This window comes from Acinonyx jubatus, chromosome B4, assembly GCF_027475565.1.
Source record: "Acinonyx jubatus isolate Ajub_Pintada_27869175 chromosome B4, VMU_Ajub_asm_v1.0, whole genome shotgun sequence".
NCBI lineage: Eukaryota > Metazoa > Chordata > Mammalia > Carnivora > Felidae > Acinonyx > Acinonyx jubatus.
The window spans coordinates 75,039,932-75,066,318 of NC_069387.1; the positions used below are offsets into that span (position 1 = coordinate 75,039,932).

At 53.0% G+C, this 26,387-nt stretch overlaps 2 protein-coding genes across 11 annotated transcripts in view; one reads left to right on the forward strand and one right to left on the reverse strand.

Annotated features, from left to right (window-relative positions):
• PRPF40B (pre-mRNA processing factor 40 homolog B) overlaps window positions 1–26,387 on the forward strand; it is a 221,127-nt gene that overhangs the window by 116,984 nt on the left and 77,756 nt on the right. The window lies entirely within an intron of this gene.
• The window catches only part of NCKAP5L (NCK associated protein 5 like), a 32,283-nt gene continuing 17,359 nt past the window's right edge, over window positions 11,464–26,387 (reverse strand). For 4 of the 10 annotated variants that reach the window (XM_027036080.2, XM_027036081.2, XM_027036084.2 and 1 more), the window contains 12 exons: window positions 24,855–24,914; window positions 23,612–23,772; window positions 22,690–22,758; window positions 22,527–22,565; window positions 21,680–21,799; window positions 18,897–19,010; window positions 14,963–17,583; window positions 13,898–14,060; window positions 13,608–13,689; window positions 12,954–13,262; window positions 12,733–12,875; window positions 11,464–12,365 (listed from right to left, as the gene is read on the reverse strand). In XM_027036080.2, the coding sequence (XP_026891881.2) occupies window positions 12,153–12,365; window positions 12,733–12,875; window positions 12,954–13,262; window positions 13,608–13,689; window positions 13,898–14,060; window positions 14,963–17,583; window positions 18,897–19,010; window positions 21,680–21,799; window positions 22,527–22,565; window positions 22,690–22,758; window positions 23,612–23,772; window positions 24,855–24,914 (4,094 nt within the window). In that variant the 3' untranslated portion in view covers window positions 11,464–12,152. Of the gene's footprint in view, window positions 12,366–12,732; window positions 12,876–12,953; window positions 13,263–13,607; window positions 13,690–13,897; window positions 14,061–14,962; window positions 17,584–18,896; window positions 19,011–21,679; window positions 21,800–22,305; window positions 22,329–22,526; window positions 22,566–22,689; window positions 22,759–23,611; window positions 24,826–24,854; window positions 24,915–26,387 lie in introns of those variants that run through there. The other 6 variants (XM_027036082.2, XM_027036085.2, XM_027036086.2 and 3 more) reach the window with 4 other exon arrangements.

Genomic DNA, 26,387 nt, shown 5'->3' on the forward strand with positions numbered 1-26,387 from the left:
GGTCTCTCCAGTCCACTCCACACACTATTTCTAGACGGATCTCTCTGAGGGTAAACCCCGGACTTTTCAATGGTACATCTTGGCTGTCAAGATAAAGTCCAAACTTCTCAATGTATACTCAAATCTCCTGCTTACCTATGTCCTCTCAACTTTCAGATGCCATCTTACGCCCCAGTGGCCCTCTGCCCAGACTCTTCCGTGCCTCCTCACTCTCCTGCAGGCAACAGTCTCTGTAGGTTCCAGCCATAATACATTCATCTTTATGCTGGAATGTTCCATCTGATCGCTCGCTGCTAGGCTTTGGCATTTAAATTTTTCTGCCTAGAACTCTCACCGCCACCTTCCGTGGCTCAGTTAATCCCACCCTGCAGGTGTTGGTCCTGTTACCGCCTCATCTAGAAAGACTGGGTTAGAGCCCCTTCTGGAGCCTCCATAGCACCTGGGTGCGCTCTGTTGCAGCACTGCCCACGTTGTCCTGTGATCACCCAGTGACCGTTTGGCATCACCCACTAGAATTGTGAGTCCCGAGGGCTGGGACATGTCACATTCCCCTCTGGGTCCCTGGTATCTAGCTCAGTGCTTCACACCCACTAGGAGCCCAACAAGCGTTTGTTGTATAAAAAGCAGTGTGGGTGGATGAGGAAATGAAGGCATGAGAGGGGAGGTCCAAGTCCACATACTCATACTCTCTGTACTTTGCGCAACTCGTGAGGGCGTGGGAAGATGGCAGCTGATTTGGTGTGTCGGTCGCAAATAAAGCCTCCCTGCATTTCCTCTTCTCACCACCGGGTGGCAATTCAGGCCTACGAAGCTCTCAGAGGGGCGCCGCTGCCATTGCACCACCTGGTGGCAATATATTTTCCAACTGTTCTGCGGGAAGTGATTTTTTGGAGTACAAAGAATCGCCAAGAAAATAAGCGGCAAACTTAATTTTGTAATTTTAAAATAACTCCTTGGAGTGCTCCTGCCTTAGAGAAGACCCCGGGTGCTACCCTGTTGCCTTCCACACGAGGCAGTGACAAGCCCGATTTCCTGATGGCTTCTGCCACCTGAGGCCCCAGTGGCCCTCTGCCCAGGCTCTTCCCTGCCTACCCACTCTGCTGCAGGAAGCAGTCTCCGTATTTATCAGAGTCCTGTCTCCAGGTGTCCTCTCCCTCCATGTCCGTGTCACTTTGGGACACTTCAGTGTCCCGTGGATGACCCTCCACCTGGACCACCCTGCTCCCCGGTTCCCCAAATCTCCCAGTTCTGCAGGGACTTTCACCTCTACCTCACCTCAGCCAGCTGCACCGGATTGTAAAAGTCTACCCTTCCGCTCTCAGACCACAACCACACATGGGTCCCGCTCTCACTTCCTCTGCCTCTCCCCTGCGCTGTGGTTGCACCCAAACCCCAGCCCTGCCCCTTCACCCTTCCGCGGTTTTTCTGCTCCTTTCAGCTCCTCCCTTTGTCGCCTTGCTCGGGCTGAACTGCCTCGTTGGAATCACAGCTCTTCCACAGACAGGCTTTGAACTTGGACGGCTTACTTGAGCTCTCTGAGCCTCACACTCTCATTCATATTAAAGTGGGGATAACAGTAATGCCTGCGAGAGTAACTGAATTGATACGGATAGCACTTAGAACAGTCCCTGGCACGCTGTGAATGATGCTTGCTCTGATATATTATTATTATTGCTTAAGCTGGAGCCTGTGTGGATGACCTCACCAGCCACCTCAACGCCCTCATCAGCAAAACCCACCCTTGCAGAAATCCCACAATCTTCCTTCACTAGGCTTAGAACCAGGCCTCTGCACCCCAGCAAGAAACGAAATAGAAGCCACAAAAATTCCACGATCCTGTAGGTTGGTGCCACTAGACATTCCTGCCCTTCAGCCTCCACTGGACTCCAGCCTCGCTTGAAAATCCTTGACCTGTCCTTAGCCCGACCCCTCTTCTCTATCTGCAGTGACCATTCCACATTCTTTACCACATTCCCCGTGCACATGCTGTGAAGTTCAAAAGGTACAAAAGGTGCACATTGGATTGTGGTAAGCTGATAAACGTGGTCACGATATTTTGTAACTGTTCCCCCTGGCGTGTGATGATCCCTCATCTCCCACGCTCTGATTCTCCTAACCCTGCACACGCCCTGCTCTGTTCCCATCTCCTAAAACCCTTCCCCTGGTCCCTCTAGAGCTCACTGCTCCCCATCAGCAAGCTCCCTCTGGACATAGCCCCTGTGAAGGGTCCCTCTGCCCTGCCACCTCTCCCTGAGGACACTGCTCTCTCTCCTTCAGCTCATGTGTCACCAGGCCAAAGGGTGGGCAGGTGTCTTCCTTGCTCTTCAGTGCTGCTTTCATACCCTAAAGTCCCTCAGCTTTGAATCTCCTCTCGACAGACTATACCACCTGCTATGCCTCCCTTTTCTACTCATCTACACTCCCTGGGTTATTTCCTCTCATTTCTTGAAGGCTTTGGCTCCTGCCTCACGGTCATCCCCTCTGATCCTAATTCTGTCCTAATGCTTAGAGATTTCAGTGTCCACATAGAGAGTTCCATGATCTCTTCTCCTCCAATGACCTGGCCCGACCCTATCTGAATTACCCACTCCGTGGTCATTTTCTGGTCTTCGTCATTACTGGTGACTGCTACCCCTCTGTATTAGTGTCCCAGGGCTGCTATAACAAAGTACCACCGACTGGGTGGCTTGAACAGCAGAAGTGTATTGCCTCACAGTTCTGGAGGCTGGAAGTCTGAGATCAAGGTGCCCTCAGGCTTGGTTTCTTCTTCTTCTTTTTTTTTTTTTAAAGCTTAAACTTTTTTTCTTATGTTTATTTATTTTTGACAGATAGAGAGACAGAGCATGAGCGGGGGAGGGGCAGAGAGAGAGGGAGACACAGAATCTGAAACAGGCTCCAGGCTCTGAGCTGTCAGCACAGAGCCCGACGCGGGGCTCGAACTCACAGACCGCGAGATCATGACCTGAGCTGAAGTCGGACGCTCAACCGACTGAGCCACCCAGGCACCCTTTGGTTTCTCCTTGAGGACTGTGAGGGAGCATCTGTTCCCTTCAGACCCCTCTCCTAACTTCTGGTGGTTTGCTGCCCGTCGCTGGCCTTCCTTGGCCTGTGGGTGCACCAGCATGACCTCTGCCTGCATCTTCACATGGCCTCTCCCCGTGTGCTACCTGTCCTTGTGTCTGACTTTCCACTTTTTATAAGGACACCAGTCATATTGGATTATGGGTCACCCAAATGACTTCAATTTAACTTGATTATCTCTGTAAAGTCTCTATCTCCAAGTAAGGTCACATTCTGAGGTACCAGGGGTTAGGACGTCAACATTTTTTGAGGGGGTCACAATTCAACCCATAACACCTCCTATCGTCTCAATCTCATGCTTTCCACCCTCTGATCATCACCTCATTTCTTCCCAACTCATTCCTCTAGTGCCCTATCTCCAAAATTCCCATGGTCTCGGCAAGACCAGCAATCTACTGATCACATCTCCACCATGCCTCTCTCCTTTATCATTCCCTCTTCCCTCTTTCACCCATGTAAAGCCCACAACCAACTAGTAGAATCACTCCCTTGCATACACCTTCAGTCCCCTGGCTTCTCTCTTTCCTATTTTGTACTCATTTGGTGAATTGGCCGCCCTGGCTGATCCTGCCTATTCTGCACTTGATCTTAGCCAAAAGGACGAGAAATGATAATCCTGCCTATTCTGTACCTAACATGGCAGGAGAAAGACCCCCACACGTTTGTGTTAATAAGTCTCACTTTACATTCCTAGTCACCTCAAGTGGACCCTTCATGCTGCTTGATACCCCTACTGTGTTCCCTAGAGTATTCACTCTTGACCTTCCACGTGGCTACTCATACTATATCTTCTCTTCTCAAATCTCCAGCACTTCTTTTCCCATCCTTCCTCTTAACTGATGACCTTGATTATTTTCTTGAGAAAATAAAAGCCATTAGAAGACTTTTTTTTTTTTTTTACATTTTTAAATGTTTATTTAATTTTGAGAGAGAGAAAAAGAGACAGCATGAGTGGAGGAGGGGCAGAGAGAGAGAGGGAGACACAGAATCAGGAGCAGTCTCCAGGCTCTGAGCTGTCAACACAGAGCCCGAGGCAGGGCTCAAACTCTTGAACAGCGAGATTGTAACCTGAGCTGAAGTTGAACTCTTAGCTAACGGAGCCACCCAAGCACCCCAGAAGAGTACTTCTATAAAATAGACCCTCATACACCCAACTGCTTCTGTGCCTTCCTCCCTCCTGTACCTGTGGATGCTGCTTAGGGCCACTCATGCTCTAGAGCCCAACAATTCCCTTTTCTCTCTTGCGGGATCATCAAATTTTCTCTGTTTTATCTTTCCCATAAGTATAAGAAAATGCTTTAATTTCTTCTATCTTTAAGAATTCCTCTCTTAGAGGTGCCTGGCTGGCTCAGTCAGAAGAGCATGGGACATGAGTTCAAGCCCCACATTGGATGTAGCAATTACTTAAAATAAATAACCCCACTAAAAAGAAAGAAAGGGGGGCACCTGGGTGGCTTAGTCGGTAGCGTCCGACTTCGACCCAGGTCATGATCTCATGGTTCGTGGGTTCAAGCCCCGCATCAGGCTCTGTGCTTACAGCTCAGAGCCTGGAGCCTGTTTCAGATTCTGTGTCTCCCTCTGTCTGCCCCTCCCCCACTCGCACTCTGTCTCCCCCTGTCTCAAAAATAAATAAACGTTAAAAAAAAATTAAAAAAAAAAAAACAAAGAAAAGAAAAGAAAAAAAAGAAATCCTTTCTTAGGGCTTAGGAGCTGCAACTCCCCAGTAGCAATGAGCATACCCAGCCTCCAGGTCTTGGTTTGTTTGTTTGTTCGTTTGTTTGAAGTTTATTTATTTTGGGGGGAAAGAGGGAGAGGGAGAGAGAGAATCCCAAGCAGACTCTATGCTGACAGTGCAGAGCCCAATGTGGGGCTCGTACTCACAAACCGTGAGGTCATGCCCTGAGCTGAAATAAGAATCGGACGCTTAACAAACTGAGCCACCCAGGCGCCCCTCCAGATCTTGGTTTCTAAATATCATTCCCCACCAAAAGAAACCAGGGTCCTTTGGAAAAATGGCTGGTTCCAAGGCTGGGTTGGGGAAAGTCCAAGATGAATCTCGAGCACATTGTGCCAGAAAGTACATCCTCAAAGAATGACGGGCGTTTGTCAAAGAGAAGGAAGCCAGCCTAAAGGGGCTCCTACTGGCCAAATCATGGACACTTTGAGCACCAGAGTAAATGATGACAGTAATGGCTTACAAACCATTGAATAAAATAGGAAGTCATGAGTCCATACAGATATAAACAAATGAATAAAGAGACAGTTTGACGAAAATGAACGATTTACACAGTTTCAAAGTACCTCCCTGCTAGATTCTTATTAAGTATATAGGGAAAAATTGTAAATGTACAGTGAAGAAGTTGGGCAAATACCAACTTAAGTAATGACCGTGAACATCCTTAGTAATGAGGTAAATGAAAATAATGGCCTGTAAAGTTTAAAAAAAAAAAGTCAGGTCCCAAGGTTAAGGACAGACTGAAGTTTGTTCCAGTTTGAAGGACACTAAAGAAATATGACTGGGGTGCCTGGGTGACTCAGTTAACATCAGACTCTTGATTTCAGCTCAGGTCATGATCTCACAGTTTGTGAGATAGAGGCCTGTGTCCAGCTCTATGCTGACAGTGCAGAGCCTGCTTGGGATTCTCTCTTCTCTCTCTGCTTGTTCCCCACTCATTCTCTCTCTCTCTCTCTCATTCAAAATAAACATTAAAAAAAAAAAGAATATGATTAAAAGCCATATGTGACTGTTGAACTGGGTATAAAAGACATTGGGACAACTGGTGAAACTCGGATGTGGTCTGGGGATTAGATTATCATATCTTCATTCCTGATTTTGATGATGGTATGAGGGTATATAAGAGAATGCCCTTGTTTGTAGGAAATCTATAGTCAAGTATTGGGTGATGAAGCATCAAATTGGTAACTTTCAAATAGTTTGGGAGAAGAGAGTTTTTTGTACTGTACTGGAAACATTTGCGTAAGTTTGAAATAGTTTCAAAAATAAGACTTAAAAAATTGCACTCTTGACTCCACTCTCCTCTCCCGTTCTCTTCACTACTTCTTACAAGAGTTGTCTATACTCCAATCCTTCCTTTCCCGTTTTTTCTTGAACTGCTCCAAGCAGCTTTCATTTCCACTAATGCTCTCGCTAAGATCACCAGTGACTTCCATATTGCTAAATTGAAAAAAACAATTTTCTTTTTCTTTTTTTTAAGTTTATTTATTTTGCGACAGTGTGCAGGATGGGGAGAGAGAGAGAGAGAGAGAGAGAGAGAGAGAGAGAGAGAATCCCAGGCAGGCTCTGCACCATCAGCGTGGAGCCCAATGCAGGGCTCCAACTCACAAACCATGAGATCATGACCTGAGTCAGAACCAAGAGTTGGACGCTTAACTGACTGAGCCACCAGGCACCCCGAAAAAACAATTTTCAATCCTCATCTTGGTGTGTCAGCAGAATTTGACACTGATTAATCTTTCTTGAAACATTTTCTTTTCTTTTTTTTTTTTTAATTTTCTTTAATGTTTATTTCTGAGAGAAAGAGACAGAGCATGAGGGGGAAGGAGCAGAGAGAAAGGGAGACAGAATCTGAAGCAGGATCCAGGCTCTGAGCTATCAGCACATAGCCCGATGTGGGCTCGAACTCATGAACCATGAGATCATGACCTGAGCTGAAGTCGGACGCTTAACTAACTGAGCCACCCAGGTGCCCCTTGAAACATTTGCTTCACTGGTATTCCAGAACCCCACATTTTCTTGGTACTACTGTCTTTACTGCCTCTTGTGTGATCTCTCCTCATTCCCATTGACCTCTAAAGAAATGAAATATCCCAGGATTTAGGACTCAGACCTTTCCTCTTCCTACTCCCTTGTTGATCTCATCCAGTCCCCTGGCTTTAAATAACATCCATATGTTTATGACTTACTAATTTATATCTCTAGCCCAGGCTTCTTTTCTAAACTCTGGACTTGTATACCCAATTGCTTACTCCACATTTTCCATTGGATGTTGTCCAATAGACATCTCAAATTTAACATGGCCAACACTTAACTCCTGATCTTCCCTCCCTGAAGTCTGCTCTATTTACCCTCCCCCTTATCAGTTAGTGACAATTTCTTCCTACCAATTGCTCCAAAAACCTTGGAGTTACCCTTGGCTCTTCTCCTTTCTTCACATCAATTACATTAGCAGGTTTTATTATCTACAGTGCCGCCACCCTGGAACAGGTCACCACCATCTATCATTGGAGTTACCCAAGAGGCCCCTTACTGGTCTGCTTCCATACTTGCCCTCTATAGTTTATTCTTTATCACCCTCTAATGGCTCCCCATTTCACCCTGAGTAGAAGTCAAAGTCCCTAACATTGGGCTACAAGACTGTCTACATGATCGCTTACTCTGACCAGATTGGCTAAGAATAAAAAGTGTGCTAATACTGAATCATGTAGAAGATAGTCCCACTTATACATTGTTAGAGAAATGCAATTTGTTAATATCTATGAAAAATTTAAATTAAGCCTATGCTATGACCTAGCAATTCCGTTTGTGAGAATTTATCTTATGAAAACACACAGATGGCCAAAGACACAGATGCAATATTCACTGCAGCACTGCTTGTCATGGGAACACAAATTAACAAGGCACTTCCATACAATGGAAGGCCATGTATGGTAATGGAGATTCATGGGCTTTGGAAAGATCTCCAAGGCATATTACTAAATGCTAAAAGAAGCAGATCAGTCACAATACAATAATCTCATTGTCTAATAAAAGGTCAGCATAAACACACTCTATATATGAAAGTGTGTGCACACATCTAAAATATGATTTGCGGAGTGCCTGGGTGGTTCAGTTGGTTAAGTGTCCAACTTCAGTTCAGGTCATGATTTCACGGTTTGTGAGTTCAAGCCCCACAAGGGCTTGTCTGCGTACTGCGTACAATGTCTGCGTACTGACAGTATGGAGCCTGCTTGGGATTCTCTCTCTCTCCCTCTCTCTCTGCCCCTCCCCAGCTTGTACTCGTGCTCTCTCTCTCTCAAAATAAATAAATAAACATTTTAAAAAAACACACAAAAATTATTTTAAAAGATTACCAATCAACCTGGGTTCTGTCTGGGGAGTGAGGTTGGGATTGGAGTATGAAAGAGACATTTCTTCCTTGTATATAACATTCTATTCAACTTCAATTCCTTTATAAAAAAAAAGAAAAAAGTGTGAACATGCACTTTTATAATTTATATGTCTTTAATAATTATAAAAAAAGATTTAAACAATTTTTTTAATGTTTATTTATTTTTGAGAGAGAGACAGCGTGAGCAGGGGAGGGGCAGAGAGAGAGGGAGACACAGAATCTGAAGCAGGCTCCAGGCTCTGAGCTGTTAGCACAGAACCGAATGCAGGGCTTGAACTCATAAACCGTGAGATCATGACCTGAGCCAAAGTCAAACACTCTCTATAGTTTATTCTTTATCACTCTCTGAGTGATAAATCCAGGTGCCCCTATAAATAAGATTTTTAAAAGTTCTTCCCCACCCCAAGGTCATAGAAATGCTCACCTATATTTACTTCAAATTCACTTGTCTTAAAAAAAAATTCTATATTTGATTTAACTCACACAGGATTACAGAATGGGTGTGTATATCTAGAGTTTGCTGCGGAGCGTGACTGTTTCTTTTTTAAAACTTTTTTTTTTTGATGAAGAAAACAAAACACACCATTTGTAGAAAAGCTAGCAATAGAAACTCTTGGCAACCCAGAGAAAACCTGTTAACATTTTAGGACATTTCCTGTAAAAGGCAGGGTGCCCAGAGAGGTGGAACCTGAAACCTTATCAGTCTTTTGCTGATGCTCTGGTGCCGTTTGGGGGGATAAGGGGGGGCTTGGCAGTTTTGGTTTCCTCTGTTTGGGAAATTCAGCAGAGAGGGTCACACACAATGGTAAGACAAACATTCACCCATTGTTCACGGAGAAAATAGTGAGGTCACCTTAATCCTGCAAGCAGATGTTGCAAATCGAGATATGAAGTATTCCCCCATAGTGAAGATCGAGTCGTCTTTTAGCCAAACCCTTTTCTTGAAGTACAAGGAGAAACTGATTCCCCAGGACTGTCTTTAACTCACTTGCATGTCTCCTTCCACAGAATTACTTGAGATGGACTATTTTGGTCTCTCTGGAGGGCACACATAGTTATGTGGGCTATGAGATGGCTCATAGGGGCCTAGCACTCCTTAGCAGCACCCTGGAGCGGGGGGGGGGGGGGGGGGAGCGGACTTAGAAATGAGAGCTGCTCACCTTGGAACAGTCAGTAGGGCTGGGCTGGTTCCAAAGAACCAGGTGTGGCTGATGTTGCTTGGCCCACGCTGCCCCAGGGGCCACGGTGACACCTTGCATTTGCAAACACTGTGGAACAGAGCCTGGCTGCCCACTGACCAGACCCTGGTGACAGAAACATGGATGGACCCTTTGGTATCAGCTTGAGAGAGGTGGAGCCCAGAGTCAAACCCACCGCGCCAAACTCTTTCCCGGAAAGGAAATAGGATAAATATCCCGCAGGCAAACAATTCTGTTCTAACAAGGAAATGAGGTCATACATCAGGTTCAAACAGAGAAAGGGGCTTGAAAACCCCACAAATAAAAAGTTAGAAGGATGTAGAACTTTTATAAGCCCTCCCGGCAAGAGGCAGATTAGCAGCATGGCAATATCATACTTAAGCCCATAGAAGTAGAAGGGACAGTGGGATAGGACTTGTAAGTAGAAGGTGGAAGTAAGAAAACCCAAGATCTCTGATTGACCCTTCTAGAAATCTTGTTAATTTCTTCGACAACATCAACCAAGGGAAACAAGAGGGAGAGAGGCCAGACTGAGGGAGGCGTAGGAAGTCTAGAGAGCTAAGGTCGGAGGTGGTCTGACCCAATCTCCTAATCTTCCATAGGGAAGGAAAACCAAAGCCCAGAGAAAGGATGCAACTTTCCCACAAAACCAGACTCCATGGCTAAGACTCTTGACTTCCAGTCTAGTGCTCTCAAGCCCTGTCCATTAGGACTGATCCATCGGCCAAAAAGGGAGGAGGGGATTAAAGTCCTGCCAGAAGAAAGGAAAGCTTCATACTCAGAAGCGAACCACTCCCATCAGGCTCCATCACTTCTCAGCCTTGGAAAAACCATTGAACATCTCAGAGCCTTGGCATCTTCATCTCTGAAATGAGGCTTGGTGGGGGGAGGTGGTTAGGGACCAGGAGGCTGGTGGCATGGTAGGTGTTTATTTTAATGGAGGGAGTTCTACCACTCTCTGGAGCATTCAGGGGCTGGAGACACTGGTGGAAGGAGCTAGTATAAAGGGAGGCCCTGACATCCTCCCCACCCTAAACTTCCTTGGGCTGGCCAGAGCACGGGAAGGAACCAGTGGTTTAACCAACTTGTGAATGGGCCCAGCTCTACTCCCTGCCAGACACCCCTGTGACCTTGGCTCTGCAAGCCTGTGGTGCAGACCATGTGTTCACCACAGGGCCCCCACCCCCAAGATGAACTGTTCAGAATCCCAGTCACAAGGCCCGGGGTGCTGACGGTGCGTGCTGCCAGGTGGTCTTCAGACTGTATTTCGTGGGGAGAGGGGAAGTGTAAGCTAGGTCAGGTGGGCACTCTAGACAAGTCACCCCACGTCTTACAAGCTAGGCAAGAAGGAGGCCTTCCTGGGCCCAACTTGGCTGGCCAATGTGATGGTCTGGCTGCCACCTGCCTCACCCTCAGGTAACGCCCAGCTCCATGTCCAACAGGAAATCTAAAGGCTAGGGGGCCACAGCTGCCCCATGGCCTTTTCATGCCATGTGGAGAGTACAAAATAACTCCCAGAAGCCTAGGCCCTTCCACACAGCCTCATTCCCGGCCTTCCCTTCCCATATGGAGAATTTCAGAGTGAGGGGAACCTGAGGTGGAAATCTGAGGTAGAAATAGGGGCAAGAAGATTGGCGGGGGGGTGGGGGCGGGGGTTAAAGCCCAACGTCTGAGGAGAGATAAGGTGGCAACAGTTGGAGAACCAGCTGTGCTTCACTTCCTGGCAACAGGAGGCTATAAACACTTAACCCCGTCGACACTTCGGCCCCTGAAGCTCAGTTTGTACGTCCTATCCCACCCAGTATGTACAGTTTGAGTGCATGCCCACAGCCTCCCTCGCCGCAAGCTGCTCAGCCTTCTGCTCAACCCAAGGAATCCCCCCGACCCCAGGGACCACTCTAGGCCTGTGGGTGGTGGGGGGTGGGGGGTGGGCTGCCTCACAGGAGCACCTGAGGGAAAGTCTACGTCCCTGGGGTCCCTCATTCTGCTGCCCATGCAGCCTCCACCCACCTGTCCATCCCCGAGTCCTCCCACAGAAAAAGCAGAGTCCAGGGCAGGGAGGGGCCTCCACATTTTATTAGGAATAGGGCAGAAGCAGAGGCTGGAAGCAGAGCAGCCGAGTTCTTAACGACAGATAAATTAACCGCAGTGCGGGGATGGGGGATGGGGACCGGGCCAGGCGCTTTAATATAAAAAAACAACAAAAAGACAGACAGACGGACCCCAGAGACATGGGGCGGGGGAGGGCAGCACCATCCAGACAGCAGGGAGGACCAGGGCAGACAGAGAGAGAAGGCAACTTGACCCTTCGCCCCCAAACTCCACCAGCACGGGGACTCTGGGCTGGCCCCGCGGGGCTCCAGGGCAGGGAGCAGCCAGGTTGGGCAGAGACGGCACAGCTGGCGGGCAGGAAGCCCAGCACCACAAGATGGCTCAGCCTGAAGGGGGAGCTGGGGGCTGGGACACAGCCACCTTGAACCCCTGGTCCCTCAGAGAAGAGCCTTACTCCAGGTGAGAGAAGGGACCAAGGGTGGGGTCTCTCCCTGAGCTGAGAGCGGTCATCCCCTCCACAGCAGCAGTGGGCAGTGGGGTGTGTCAGGGACCCCCTTCATCTTCTTTTCCATCTGCCTCCTTGGTCCCTGCAGGGAGGGGCCCCACTGGCCCCGAGGGATGGGGCGCCAGGAGAGCTGGTCCAGTCGGTGGTCTCCAACTCCAGAGAGGGACCGTAGTGCGGTGCAGCCCCTCAGCCCTGACTCCCACAGGAGGAGAGCGAGTCGTAGAGGGAGTCACTGAGAGACTCTGAGGTCTCCAGACCTGGGGGGCCCCCACTGGCCACTCTCCCTTCCTCGCCCATGTCTGATGTGCTGGGCGTGCGGCTACCTCCAAACGTCGGGCCCTGGGGTGCAGGGGCTGGACGGCTGGGCTCCAGGTTCTGCTTCCGGTCCATGGGCAGGGCCTGGGAAAGGAAGGGAAGCTCAGGAGCAAGTCCCTCCGCCTCCTGGTCCAGTCCAAGGGGTGCTGGGCTCTGCCTACTGATGGGGTGCTGCAGGTGGGGCTCACCGTGGTGGGGCACATTTCAGAGGAAGCGGGCTAGAGGCACCACTGAGCGTGGTCTGCCAAGGTTCTGGGGAGGAAAATAAACCCTTTCTCCAAGAAGGGTGTGAGAAGGGGCAGGTGGGTGGGCTGCCCAGAGGGGCATCCAATGCGGCTGACCCTTCATCCGCTTCCAAGACAGGGCTGTACCTCATTGCAGGGACTGGTCTCCCCACATCATCCCTCCTGCCCTCCAGGCCCGTCCCCCTTTTCCTTTTGGCCATGCTTACCATGGGGGTCCTGGGCAGCCCCTCCAATTGTCGGGATGGGCACAGGAAAGGGTCAGTGGAGCTGCCGGCTGCCCTCGCATTGGGGAAGGTCCAGTTCTTAGCCAGCTGGACAGGAGGGGGAGGGCCTGGGTCCTCACACGGATCTGCATGGGAACAAAGGGAAGGTGGATGGTGGCGCGTAAAGCTCCAGGGATGGCCCACCCTTCTACCCAGACACTCACCGTCAGGACAGGCCTGATGGCCCCGGTGGCCCGGAGCAGCAGTGAGCAGAGCGGGGAAGGCTGGCATGCTAGGGTGCCGCCCGCTCACCAGCAGTTCCTCTATGCCCGGCACCTCACGCTCCAGCGTGTGGGCGCGGCGGGGGACTTTGGTAAGGGGCGGGGGCCGAGCTGGGGGGACTCCAGGTGGGGGATCCAGCCGTGGTGGCTTTGTCTTGGGAAGATTCTTGCTGGGGGTCCCATTGCTGCCATGGTCTGGGGGTGGAAAGGTCCCAATGCCACTGTCCAGGGTTCGAGTCAAGGAGCCACAGGCTGGGGAGGGGAGGGTAAGTCAAGGACGTGAGGCTGTGGGCTCAGCCCCTCTGCCTTCTTCTGGCGTCCTGCCCCAGCCCAGGTTCCCCACCTGGGCAGGGCCCCTCCTGGCCCAACATGCCAGCCCTCCCCCCACCTCCCCTGTGCTTGGAGAAACACGTGTGGACGGCAGGCCAGGTACCCCAAGGGCAGGGAGGGGTTTAGTTCTGCGCAGCCCCGGTGCCTATCTGGTGCTTGGCACCACGACGGCACTCCGGGCCTGGCACCTGCTACAGTGACAGGACAGGAGTAAAGTGGGCAGGGGGCGAGGAAGAGGTCCCATCCTTGGCCCCTGACCCTGCTGACCTGTGAAGTGTGAGGTGGGCACTGGCTCAGCCAGGCTGTCCTCGGAGGGCATCTCTTCCCGCCTTCCCGGCTCGCTGCTTGGCTGTGTGCGGTACAGGAGACCTCAGAACCCAGTCCTCCCACCCTCACCCACAGCCCTCCCCAAGTTCTGCCGTTGGGACCCCTGAACTGTGGGTCCTAGTGTGCAGTCCACCAGCATGCAGCGACCATGAGTACATCCAGCAGCTTCCAGGCCCCAGGGACGGGGAACCCTCTAGGCCCAATACCTAGCCCCTCTCCCAAGAACCTACCTTTCCAGGAGGTTTTCCGCAGCCCTGAAGAGGCCCCACCAGGCCATTTCGGGGCCCACAGGCTGGCCAGGGGTTCTTGGGGTCAGAGGACACTGGCTGGAAATCGCCATACTCTGGTTTGGGCTCCCGCCAGTTCTTGGGGGGCAGCTCCTTGCCATCCACCCTACAGGCAGCAGTGCAGACGGAGATAAAGGGAAGCTTGGGTCTACCCAGACATGCTGACCTCACTCCCTCCAATGGTGCCGGGCCTAGTGGAATACCCACTGACCCCTGCCCCTGGGATTGGGGACATATCCCTGGTGGTTGCCTCCATCAACTCCTCCTGATGCTGGGCACAGGCGGAGACCCTGGGGAAAACCTCAGAGAAACAGCAGGGGCAGGCGACACTTGACGACTTCCCCAAAGTTACACAAGGCCGAGCCTAGAGACCTCTGGACACTGCTAATAGATGGCAGACTGGTCACTTCCTGGTCCACACAGGACACATCTTGCCAGCCCCAGCTGAACTTGAGCACACTTGCTGTCCAAACTGCACCCCACCTGGCACCCAACCCCTATGGACATTCTGCCTCATCTGGCCCAGATGGAGCAATCCCAAGCTGGGGTGGCCCCTTCTCTGAACCACAGCTCCTGCTGCTGACTCTGTGGCAGGTGCCAATGGGCAAGATGGGAAGGGGACCCTCCTTGTTCTATAGGATAGAAAATCCCAGAGTAAGACCTTTATCAGCCCACGGTTAGGAACTAGCAGCCCCTTTAACTACCACACGCAGGCAGCATTGGAGACAAATCTAGGGAAATGTGGACTGTGAACCCCTCTTAAAAGGGCCCAGCGTGTCCCACATCAGACAGCCAGAGAGAAGGGGAGTGGGGGCACAAACCCCAGGCTTCTGATTCAAGACCCCATCTTTCCTCTGGGCCAGACCATGAACTCCCAGACACTTCAGCGGCATTTTACTTGACCTCCTACCCTTTTTGCTCTCAGGAAAAGCAGTCGCAACCCCAGGTGTGCCCATGGAAAAGCGCCCCCAGCCACTGAGCACCTGCTGACTGGTCCCAGGCCCTCACCTGTTGAGCAGCTGCTGCATGAAGGTGTCTGCGCCCTGGTACATGCCAGCCAGCTGGCCCTGCACCTGCCCCAGCCCCGTACTTGGTCCTGGCGCTGGCCCTCCGGCCCGGGGCCGGGCCCTGCTGCTCAGGTAGGCCTTCTCCTCCTCCAGTGCCCGGCGTAGGTCTTCCGCCTTAGCCATCAACTTGGAGATATTGAGACTCTCTGCCTCCAGCTTCCGGGCTTCCATCTTGACTTCCTTCCGGAGTGGGGAGCCCCCACTGGCCCCCTCCTTGCTCTTGGCGGTCTCTGTGCGGCGGTTCAGCGCTGGCAGCTTGCTCTTCTTAAGGCCAAACCAGCTGGCGATGCTGCTGGTGTTGCGGTGCTTGGCCTCAGCGCCTGGCGCCCGCTCCTGGCCCTGGAGCCGCAGCACATTCTCCTCGATGCCCTTCATTACCTTCTCCTCGATGGCGGAGTGTGGGGCCCGCCCCTCAGGGCCTTGGCTTGGGTCAGCAGGGCTGGGCGCGGGGGACGTAGGCTGGGCGGTAGTGCTGCCACACTCTGCCCAAGGTGGGCCCTTGCTCTTGTCAGGCTTGGGGGGCTCCTTGGTAGTTGGTGGGGCCAGAGGTCGGGGTACCACCTTGGTGGGTGACTTGGAAGGCAGCTTTGTAGGGCTGCCATGGGGGCTCTTATTGGGCTTGCCAAGGCTGGGGGCTGAGGCTGGCACTTTGGCAGGGGCACGGGGTACCTGGGGGCACAGGGCCCCTGCCAGCCGGCTCTTGGCCAACTCCACTTTGGTGAGGCAGCTCCTTGGTGAGACAGGCTCCAGGTCCACCCGGGCCCCCATGGAGTGGGAGGAGTAGACTCGGGCCCCGGGGTCCCCCAGGAGCCCAGGTTCTTGCTGCTTCAGGCTGTTTGTGCCTAAGGCCAGTGCCCCCCGCAAGGCCCCCTTGGCGTCTGGCCCCTCGGGAGGCCTGGGGGCGGGGGGTGCCATGTCTCCAGCACTCTCCCCTGACCTCCCTGCTCCCCGGGACTTCTCAGTGCCAGGCCTGGCTGGCACCCCGTTTTTCTCTGGCCCCTCAGGGCCAGTCTTCAGTTTCCCTAGGGCTGCCAGTCTGTCCCGCAGAGGTGTGTAGCCAGGATCCCCAGGTCGCCGCCCTGCCCCCTGGCTGGGCTTCTTGGATGAGCTGCCTGGGGTCCTGCGGCCAGGATGGGGAGACTCTGAGCCTGCTTTGTCCAAACTCTTCTCCTGGGCACTCCCATAGGAGCAGGATTCTGGGAGGCAAGGGCTGGGAGGAGCTCCAGGACTTCTGAGGACCTCAGGGGCCCGTGGCACCTCTAGAGTTAATTGTGGGTAGGTGGGTACCTGCAGTGGGGAAGGAGGTGGCTCTGGGGAAGGTCCCCTAAAGGTGCTCCGGGAAAGGTCTAGGATGTTCTCATAGCAGGGAGATACCACAGGTCCCGGGGACAGCGTGGTGGACAAGGCTGGCTGGGGAGGTCTCAACTGTGCAGAGTCCAGGGCCGCGGAGCAGGGTGAAGGACTGGTAGGCAGGGCCTGTGCCCCCTCCGGGGACAGCTCTCCTCCACCCAGACCCCTGCGGGCCAGCAATGGGGAGGGGCTGCCGTCTGAGCCGCTGTTTCGACAGGGAATTCGGGAGTTCCGGGGAAGCTGGGGGCTGAGCTGGGGGCCTCCTGGGCTGGGCACCTTCTCCGAGGCTGGAGGCAACTTTAGAAACTTGAGACCTCTGGCTGGAGAGGGCAGAAGGGGTCCCTGGGCTTCCCCAGGAGAAGGGGGGCCAATTTGGAGCTTGCTTTTCACCTGAGATGAGGAGTAGGGGTGGCCAGGCCGAGAGCCCAGGGGCGCATCACCTGCACCCATGAACATGCTGAGGAAGGGGAGGGGCCCCTGGCCCTCTGAGGTAGCACCAAAGCCTGGCCTGTGGGCCTCTGGGGTACCCCCACCCCAAGCTGACTTGGGGAGGCCTTTGGACTTGGACAGCTGTGGGGGCCCCTGGTCTGGGGAAGATGGCTGCCCAGGACCTGGTTGGTCCCCACTGAGTGGGCCTGCAGCCCCGGCCAAGAAGGCCTGTAGGTAAGACTCTGTGTCCTCAAGGAGCTGGCCCAAGTTCAGCTGTTTGCGGGCTAGGGCTCCAAGCAGGGTGTCAGGGCTGGGTGCCTCGTTGGGGTCACCTGCCTCATCAGAGGAGGAAGAGGAACTGCTGCCTGGGGCACAGGGAGGCCCAGAGCCAGTGCCTTGGGCCTGGGAGGAGACTCTACTAGGACCCCAGGGCCGCCCAGCACCCTCTTCCTCCCCTGGGCCCCCCAAGAGGCGCTCCCAGTGTAGCAGGCCTCCCAGGCTACCAGGGCCTAGTAGCAAGTAGGGGGCCCAGGATGAGGGTTCAGGCTGGGGTGGGCCACACAGCTCGCCGTTGATGGGCTCTGGGGAGCCAGGACCCTCGCTTGGAGGCCGCCAGGGAGTGGCAGGTGAGCAAAGAAGCAAGGGGTCCGTCTCTTCCAGGGCTCTCAGCACCTCCAGGATCTGGGCTTTCTTTCGAAGGAAAGGGGACAGGGCATCCAGCGCTGGGGGCAGGGCGGCTGGGGGTCCTGGGCCTCCTGGCCGCAGCTGCTGCTCCCAACACACCTTCGGGGAGAAACGGCATGATGAGGAGGCCATGTGCAGGCCCAGGACCTGAGCTGGGAGTAACTGACTATGTCAGGGACAGAGCCGGCCTGGTTTTGTCTGAGTCGCAAAAGGAATTACTAGCTTCTCGGATGGGACAGCTCGGCTTCCTCCAGAGTCACTGAGCCCCGGTTACCCCAACTCTTCTTCCTGGTGTCCTTGGGGTTGGGTGGGTACCCCACCTCCCTTCCTGGTGATCCCAGCACCCCCCTCCTCCACCACTTCCCACCGCTGTTGGGGTCAGCAGGGCTGACACCCCTACAACCCTGATTATCTAGGTTTGCCCCAGGGGAGGGAGGCCTGTTTTGCAGGCTCCAGAAAGAACACAGAAACTATAGAAGGGGATGTGTTGGGGCCGAGTCCTCAGTCAGTAACTGCAGGCAAGCCCAGGCCTTCTCAGGTCAGACAGCTGACCTGATCCGTGTGGAGAAGGCAACTGGGATAACTCTACTGCAAGCCCTTCCCTGTTTCTGCCCGGCTCCTTCTTGGACCTTGTCCACCTGGTGTCATGGTTAACTAGATAAGGCTCTGGAGCCAGACTGTGTAGGTTCAGGTCCCAGGTCTGCTGCTTCACTAGTCCTAAGAACTTCAGCAAGTTTCTTAACTTCTAAGCTTCACTGCATCACCTATGAAAGGGGATGGTCCCTATGATTAACCTTATAAAATAAATGAGACCAGGGATGCAAAAGAATAAGTCCATAATAGTTCTAGACTTCAATAAATAAGTATGTATACAATTATAAATGTATGCCAAGGGGCACCTAGGTGACTCAGCTGGTTCAGCATCTGACTTCAGCTCAGGTTATGACCTTGTGGTTCACAAGTTCGAGCCCTGCGTCAGGTTCTGTGCTGACAGCTCAGAGCCCGGAACCTGCTTCAGATTCTGTGTCTCCCTTGCTCTCTGCCCCTCCCCCACTCACGTTCTGTTTCTATCTCAAAAACGAATAAACATTAAAAAAATTATAAACGTATGCCAAAAATTATTAAAAAAAAAAAGATAAATGACATCCAGGTGTTCAGCACAGTGCCTGGCATAGGGTAAAAGCTCGGGAAATGTTAACTACAAGTCTTACTAACACCTAACTAACTTTGTTTGCAAGGCTAGCAACTGGCAGTGGGATTTTGTTCTTAGTATAAGGCTGACTGCCGAGGGCTCATATCTGTGCCCCAGGAAGCAGCCCTTCCCCTGGAACTCCTTAGGAAACAGCAATGGAGTACCCACTGAAGAGTCTGCAGCCAGCGAAGCCCTCGACCACTGTGCCCGGATCTCCTACCTCTCTCTGTCCAGTACAGTGCCCCAGAGGCAGCGAGGTGGTGGGTCCCTCGACAGAGCTCAAGGAGGGAGAGGCTGGTGGCTCTGATGGAGGCTGGAGTGGGGTAAGTGGGATCTGCAGGGAGAGGCAGAGTTAGCATAGGGCCTTGTCTGTCCCAGGTCCTTGCCCCCTCACGAAGTTAGGACTTCCCATCCAGGGTAGGAGAACATTTTTCCAAGTCTGCTCCTTCAGGGATGTCTCTTGACCTACAGTGTGGCTTTCACCACTGTCCCTATCACTTGGTCAGAGGAGCCTTGGGAGACAATGCACAGATAGAATGAAGAAGTGTGAGGCCCGGTGGCAGGGAGACGGGACTACTCTGGCTGTGGAGAAACCACAGGCAGTGGCAATGGCAATGGCAATGGCAATGGCAATGGCAGGCCTAACCTCTGTGCCCATGGCGGCCCCAGGACCACTCTGCTTTTCTGCAGGACCTCCTCCCTGATTACAGAGAGGGCCAGCCTCGAAGCCCCTTTCCTGTTCTGACTGCCTGTGACCCTAGCATCACAGGGATGGCTAAGACTAATGGAAAAGCATTTGTCACTGGGTCCTAGAAAAGAGATGGCAGGAGTTATCATCTCTGTCCCCACCGACTGGTCTCTGAGGAAGACAAAGGTACTACTTAATCACAGGTTACTTCTCTCTCAGTCCCTGAAAATGTCATTTCCATCCCCTAGGCATCTCCACTAGACATGAGGCAGCTTAAAACTCCCGCTTCTGTGGCGTCTCTGCTTCCCCTCTGGCCGGCCGGCTCCGGCCCAGATCCTTACTGCTGTGGCCTGGATGCTGCTTAGCATTTGTCTCCCTGACCCGGTTTGGTACCTTTACAAATCTCTGACACACGAGGTAGCCTACAGTATTTTCTTCTTTTTCATCCAAAGCATCTTTGCTCAAAGCCTCCGATTCCTGCCCACTGCCTAAGAAGACGAGTCTGGACTCCTCTGCCGGCATCCTGGGCCCGGCCTGCAGGACCTTCCCCAATGCCACCTCTGGTTCTCACTCGCTGCTCCTTCGTACAGCCTTTGTTCCGGCCCAGCTGAACAGCTGCTGCTGCCTAGGCTTCCCTGTGCTTCCTTCCACAGGGTATCCCTTCTCTCAACCCCAACTGTGCTTTTTTTTAAATCTCCTGTCCAGCAAGGCCTGGGTCCCATGTTACCTCCTTGAGGTCCCTTCTCTGCTGGCCTCTCTCCCCTCTGGGCTCCTGGACAGTACTGTCACACTCTGCTCTGTACTAAGGCTGTCTGTAAGCAGTCCCAGCCTTCAGGGTTTATGTGCTCTGCACAGGCCACACCCCTGTCCAGTTCCATACATGTGTCGGCAAAGGAGCTGCTCACAGCAAGAGCTTAATTAACATCTGCTCAGTGGAGCTTTCATGCTAGCAAAGCACAACTTCAGAGTGACACTGATAATGAAAAAGAGCTGCTGATTATTGACTACCACTATGGGCCAAACGCTATATATTATCTTATTTCATCCTTATGACGACGTGCAGTGTGGGTATCTCGAACCTCATTTATAAGACAAAAACTGGGGTTCGGAGTGTTAAGTAATTTGCCCAGGGTCACATAACTAAGAATTAGCTAAGTCAGGGACCCAATCCAAGTGTTTCTGAGGCCAAGGTTCATGCTCTTTCCATTATGTCATGTTACCGCTGGGGGAGATAGATCTATTGCCCCAAACCCCAAGAGGTCCCAGATTTCATTTAAGGAATCAGTGACTCAAGGATGACCTACACCTCTGTTATCACTGGTCACCGAGAAAGGTGTGGACAGGGTGAGCTTGGCCAGTGTGGTTTGGGTTCTAGGATCCCAGGGTGGACTCTAGAGCAGGGACAGAGGCTCCTAAAAGACCATGGTGATGAAAAGCCTCTGCCAGGGACCAGGCTTCTCAAGGAGCCGTGGGGCATCGTGCTCAGGGTGTGGGGGGGCAAGGGCTGCCCGGTGTGCATCAGACAGATACACACAGAAGGTGCTTCTCTCCTTGTCAAGGTTGGGGGTAGGCTACTGGTGTGCTGGCTGACCTCACACCTGATGCTCACCTCGGGTCCCTGGAGCTGCTCCTGATCTTCCCAGTCCCACGTCTCACCCCGGCCTTGGGGCTACTGACAGACCGACCCCGAGGGACATCTTAACTGAGTTCAGGATTCACCCCTAGTAGCCTTCTGCTTTTCCCGGGTAAGCCAGGTGCCAGGGCTAGAATCAGGGACTAGCAGTTGAGGACATGCTTGTGTGTCAGCGGGCGAGCACTCACAACTAGGCATGCGCACAGAATGACCCGGCTGAAGTGCCTTTCCTGACCTCTCTGTGACACTAAGCACGGGGCGCCTTACACCCAGCCCCACCCCTGCCCCTGGCCAAGAAGCAGCAAAGCAGTGGCCAAAGGGGCCCCCTGGGAGCTTGAAATCATTGCATTTTCAGCCTCCACCCATCTCCCCACATAGGGCAGGAACAAGCAAGAACCTTGTCTGTCAATAAGAAAGGATGCCATCCAATTGGGCGAGGAGCACCCGGGAGGCTGGGGAAAGCCAAGCATGAAGGGACTCAGGGAGTCTCCCCATGTCCCCATCTAAGGCTCAGATCTATCAGGCCAGATGGGCCTTTCCCAGACGGCCACAGCCCCCAGAATGGAGGGGAATGGCTGTGGCCTGCTTCTTCAGGTGCTGGGAGAAAAGAAGGCGATGATGGTAGGGCTGGGAGAGGCAGGAGCTGAGGTAGGAGGAGGGAAGGAGAATTGCTTGTGCCCACCTGGGGGAGGGAGCCTGTCGTCAGCTGGAGCTTCTGCTGGAACAGGGCGCTGAGCATCTGGTTCTGCCGTTCCAGGTCAAACACCCTCTTCTTCAGCTTGATGCACTCCTCCCGCAGGTCCTGCCACCGCCCAAGGAGGCCAGGGGAGGGTGGCGGGGAGAGGGCGAGTGGTATGAGCTCAGTCTCCTTCATCAGAGTGGCAGCACTCCTGCTGGGCATGCTCTGCCCCCACGGCCCCCTTCTATGGAGATCTGAGACTGCCTGCCTATGTGTATGGCTGTCACATTGTCTGGGGATGGTAAGCTCCCTAAAGTTTACCACCCTTGGTGGGAGGTAAATCCTATTCCCTTTGGCATCCTTCCCATCCCTGGAGCCAACCCCCTGCCTCTTAGAAACCACACATCAAAGAAAGGCCCATATAAGGCAGAGGAAGACCTGGGGGTCAGAGTGGCTCATAAGTCAAGAAGTTCCCACAGTACTTGAGTAAATATTTAGGTGACACCTTGTGCTCACAATATTAACACTGCTGTCAGGGCCATCACAATCTGGAGAAAACAGCCGGGCCAGGATAAGGGAAAGAGTCAAGCCCAAATCAAAGTTACCATAGCTCAGAGACCTGGCCTTACCTAGCCCTCCTCTGCCTCCAGGTAGAACAGTATGGACCTGTCTGAGGTGGGGAGAGGGGGCTTTGTTGGAGGGTCAATAGGCCATTTCCACCAAGCTCCCTCCTCTAGCCCCTATCTGAGTAGGCTCAGGGGTCCCCAGGAAGGACTTCCCCTGCTGGACCCAGGGTCTCTCCCCAGGGCATCTGGGCTTAGGGGTAAGAATGTCTCCCATGGCTGCTTACCTTTTGGTTTAGCAGCGCCTGTACCACGTGGTTGGCAACCTGGGGACAGAAAGCCCAATGCAGAGCCATCAGCCCATGAACCTCTGCCTGGAGCATTGACAACCTGTGCTCCCCCCGCCTCCCGATATCCCCCAGCATCAGTCCCAATGGAGACACGACAGACCTCATCTAGACAGCGCTCATAGGTCTCCCGCTGGTTTTCATTGGCCTGGGCAAGTGCCGAGTTCTCTGCCTACGGGAGGAAGAGGGCAAAAAAGGGCTATGGGATCATTTGTCTGCCAGGGAAAATTCCTTTTGGAGGAAAGAGAGACACGGAGACTACTAGCTACACCCCTGCCCCAGTTCTTGGCTCTGACTGGATTCTACCATGGGGAGGCCTACAGAGACAGACCATAGGCATCAGGAAGGCAGAGCTAAGATGGCTGGGTTTCTGTAAACCCCAACCTCAGTCAGTGAGGTTGGAGGGGCCAGGGAGATACAGTGGCCAGGAGGACTTAAGCTGGGAGGTGTCAAAAGTAATATTTGGGGTGCCTGGGTGGCTCAGTCAGTTGAGCGTCTGACTTCGGTTTGTGAGCTGGAGTCCTGCATCAGGCTTGCTGCTGTCAGCAAGAAGCCCATTTCCCATCTTCTGTTCCCCTCTCTCTCTGCCCCTCCTCTGCTCACGCTCTCTCTCTCAAAAATAAATAAACATTAAATAAAAAAAAGAAAAAAGAATTGGCAAAAAGCCTAGTTTAGGGATCCGTGTCCTTGTCGTTCAACTCCTGAGCCCTAGGTCATCTAAATCCTTCTTCCTGTGGGCTCTGTGACCATGCCTTTCCGAGATCAGCACAGGCATAAAAGTGGGGAAGAAAGGGGTAAAGACGAGAGACGTGTGGGGGTTGGGACAGGCCCACCCCTGTGCATGCCTCCTGTTCCAAGCTGGCCCCAGGTTGGAGAGTTCAGAGCAAAGAAAGGGCTTCTCAGAGGAGCTCTGCTCCAGCCTGGCGAGGCAGGCTAAGAGGAAGGGCCACCACATCCACAAAGCCCACCCAAGCTCCCCAGGGTCCTGGCCAGCACCGCCGCCCCCATGCCGCCTGGTGCCCCACCTCCAGCTCCCGCAGCCGGTGCAGGAGCTCCTGGCAGGTGCCCGTCTCTGTGCCGCCGTCACCACCCTCTCCCGGCCTTGGCTTTCCAGGACTCGTGGCTGGCTGCTCCATGGCCTCCGACATCGGGCCCTGGGAACAAGTGAAGGAAGCCCTGGCGGCTCCTCCAGGGCACAGGGAGGAGGTGAGTGGAGGAGGAGGACAAAGACAAAACTTGTCAGTATTCTTGGAGTTTAGTGTGACCGATGTGCCATGGATACTGTAACAACTCAGGGTCTGACTCAGGCTCTTCTGGTAACGGGACAGACGGACGCACAGACACACTCTTCCCATTTTAAGAACGGGGACCACTGTTTTATAGCCCCTGCAACTGCGCTCAGCTCGGCCTACCACAGGTCACACAGATGTTGGCCAACTGCCAAGAGACCGGGATTCTCGGCTGAGATGGGCCTCGAACTGTATCTTCCTGGGCACGGTGGTGGGAGGTGGCCTGCAAGCCTCACAAGCTCCCTGCTCCCCGCGAGGCCCCACTGCGCATGCCCTTCCCTCTGCAGGGTCTCCTGACCCCTCCCTGCTTTCCATTTGGCCAGCTCCTTTCTACTCATACTTCAGGGCCCCCACTCCAAGGCCGGGCTGGGCACCCTTCCTACACAGTTCTGTAACCGCCTCCCCGAGACTGTCAACCCCGTGATGGCAGGGGCTCTACATTCACTTTACTGCCCAGGCCCCCACTTGTTGGTGTGAAAGCTGGCATGTAAGAGACAGAATGATGACTACACAGATGAGTTTGTCACTGCCTGAACACAATACAGCCAGGGTTCTGTCCCGTGTCGTGTTATGTGCCTCACCCACTCCCAGCTACTGCCATGGTTACTGGCTTTAGCTGATGAGTCTTCATCTGCCCTTTGAGTTTCAATTTCTCTGCTAGAGGAAAGTACTCGTTTCTTTCTTTTGCACCCATATTGTAGAAATTTCCAGTAGATGGGAAACCCTTCCTAAAAGTGTGGGGGCCCCCAGTCCACCACTGACTACTGGCCTCTTTGACCCCCCTGCAGAGGTGAGTTTAGCACTTTCAGCCCAAGGAAGAGAGGAAGGAGTCCTCTAACAGCTCACCAACCCCACATCTGATTGGTCTCCCCCCCCCCCACCCCCGTCCTCTGCTGTAGGGCACTGGGGATGCCTCTCCCGCCCCCCATCTTCCTCCTCCAGTCCCCCCAGCAGCATGCACAGGCTCAAAGCCCCTCACCTGTCTCTGCCTCCTCACCCAGGCTGGCACACACTCTAGAAGCCAGAATGGTCACCTCGGCTGTTGAGAAAGAGGGAGACGATGTTAACCATGCAAGCCACAAGCATTTATTCGGCTCCTGCTGTGTACCAGGCACTGGGCCATAGGGGTGAACAAGCCAGAGAGAGCTCTGCCTTTATGAAGCTTCCATTCCACTGGGAGAGGCACATAATATACAGATAAACCAATGAATGCACATTGGGTCCCAACAAGGCACTGACAGGTGACACCGAAGCAGAGACCTCAGTGGAGTCCAGAGGAAACCCTGGAATGGGAAGAGCATTCCAGACACAGAAAAGAGTCAGCGCGAAGGTCCCCGGCTTTCAGCCAGAAATCACTCAGATGAGAAATAGGAGTGAACAGCAACACATGACGCTTTGGGGCCCTTCCACAACACACATCGTCTTCTTTAATCCCCACAGCCACAAAAGGAATTGAATGTTACTGTCAACACCTGTATTCGAGCTAAGGAAACCAAAGGGCAGGAGTTACGCTCACATACACCGCGTGTACCCTGCGTGCTGAGCAGTGTGTTGGCACCTTCTCATGCACTCCTACATCTGATTCTCCTAACAACTTTATGGGGAGCGGGGCTACCGGCCTGGGTTGAGGAAGCAGTTACTGGAGGCAAAGGATGCTTCCCAAGACATACACGCCGGTTCACAATGCACACTGGACAGGCCTCCTTTTCCTCCTTCCCATGAGGCCTCTCTGTACACACACAAGTTGTACCGTAAGCTCCTTGTATTCTGTAAGCTCCATACAGTCCCAGGGCTCCTGGAGCTTTGCACGTGGACGGATCCGGGTTAGAATCCTGACTCTACAAACTCTGTTTCCTCACCTATAAAATGGGCGTAAGAATACTTAGCCCACGTGGTTGTTGGAGGATGAAATGAGATCATGTATAAAGAGTATCTTGCATGAACTCGGTAAATGGAGGATTTTCATGATCACATCCTGACAGAGACACGATGCAAAGTCCTGCCTCATAGCCTGCTGCTACTGTCTGTTCACCTGTAAGGGACTCTGAGTCCCAGGCTCCTCCCTGTGGGGTCGGGGCAGTAGGGGCATCCACAGATCTGAGAGTGCAGCCCCAGCCTGGCTGCACTCAGGGCCCTCTTCCTCCCCAACCCCTCCCCACCCTAGAGGGAGAAAGGGGCAACTGCAAAAGGAGAGAACCATTTCTTTGCAAGTAAGAGACAGTGGGTGCCCGTGTTTATGTGACACTGGGAAAGGGGGCTTCTGGAAAGTGCAGGAAAAGGAAAAACTTGTAACACTTATTTTTAAACATTCCACAACAATCTAAAGTCCTTTGTTATTTTAACATCATAAAAAATGTATCAAGTAGAACTTCATATGCCTCATGATATTATCGTGTTTGATATTTTTAGAAATGGACAGGCTTGGAAAAAAATGAAAAAAATTCAGGAAATATCCTCCCCTTCCCACATACATAAATAGGGGTTAAAACCAAAAAAGGCCTCAGGTTACCTC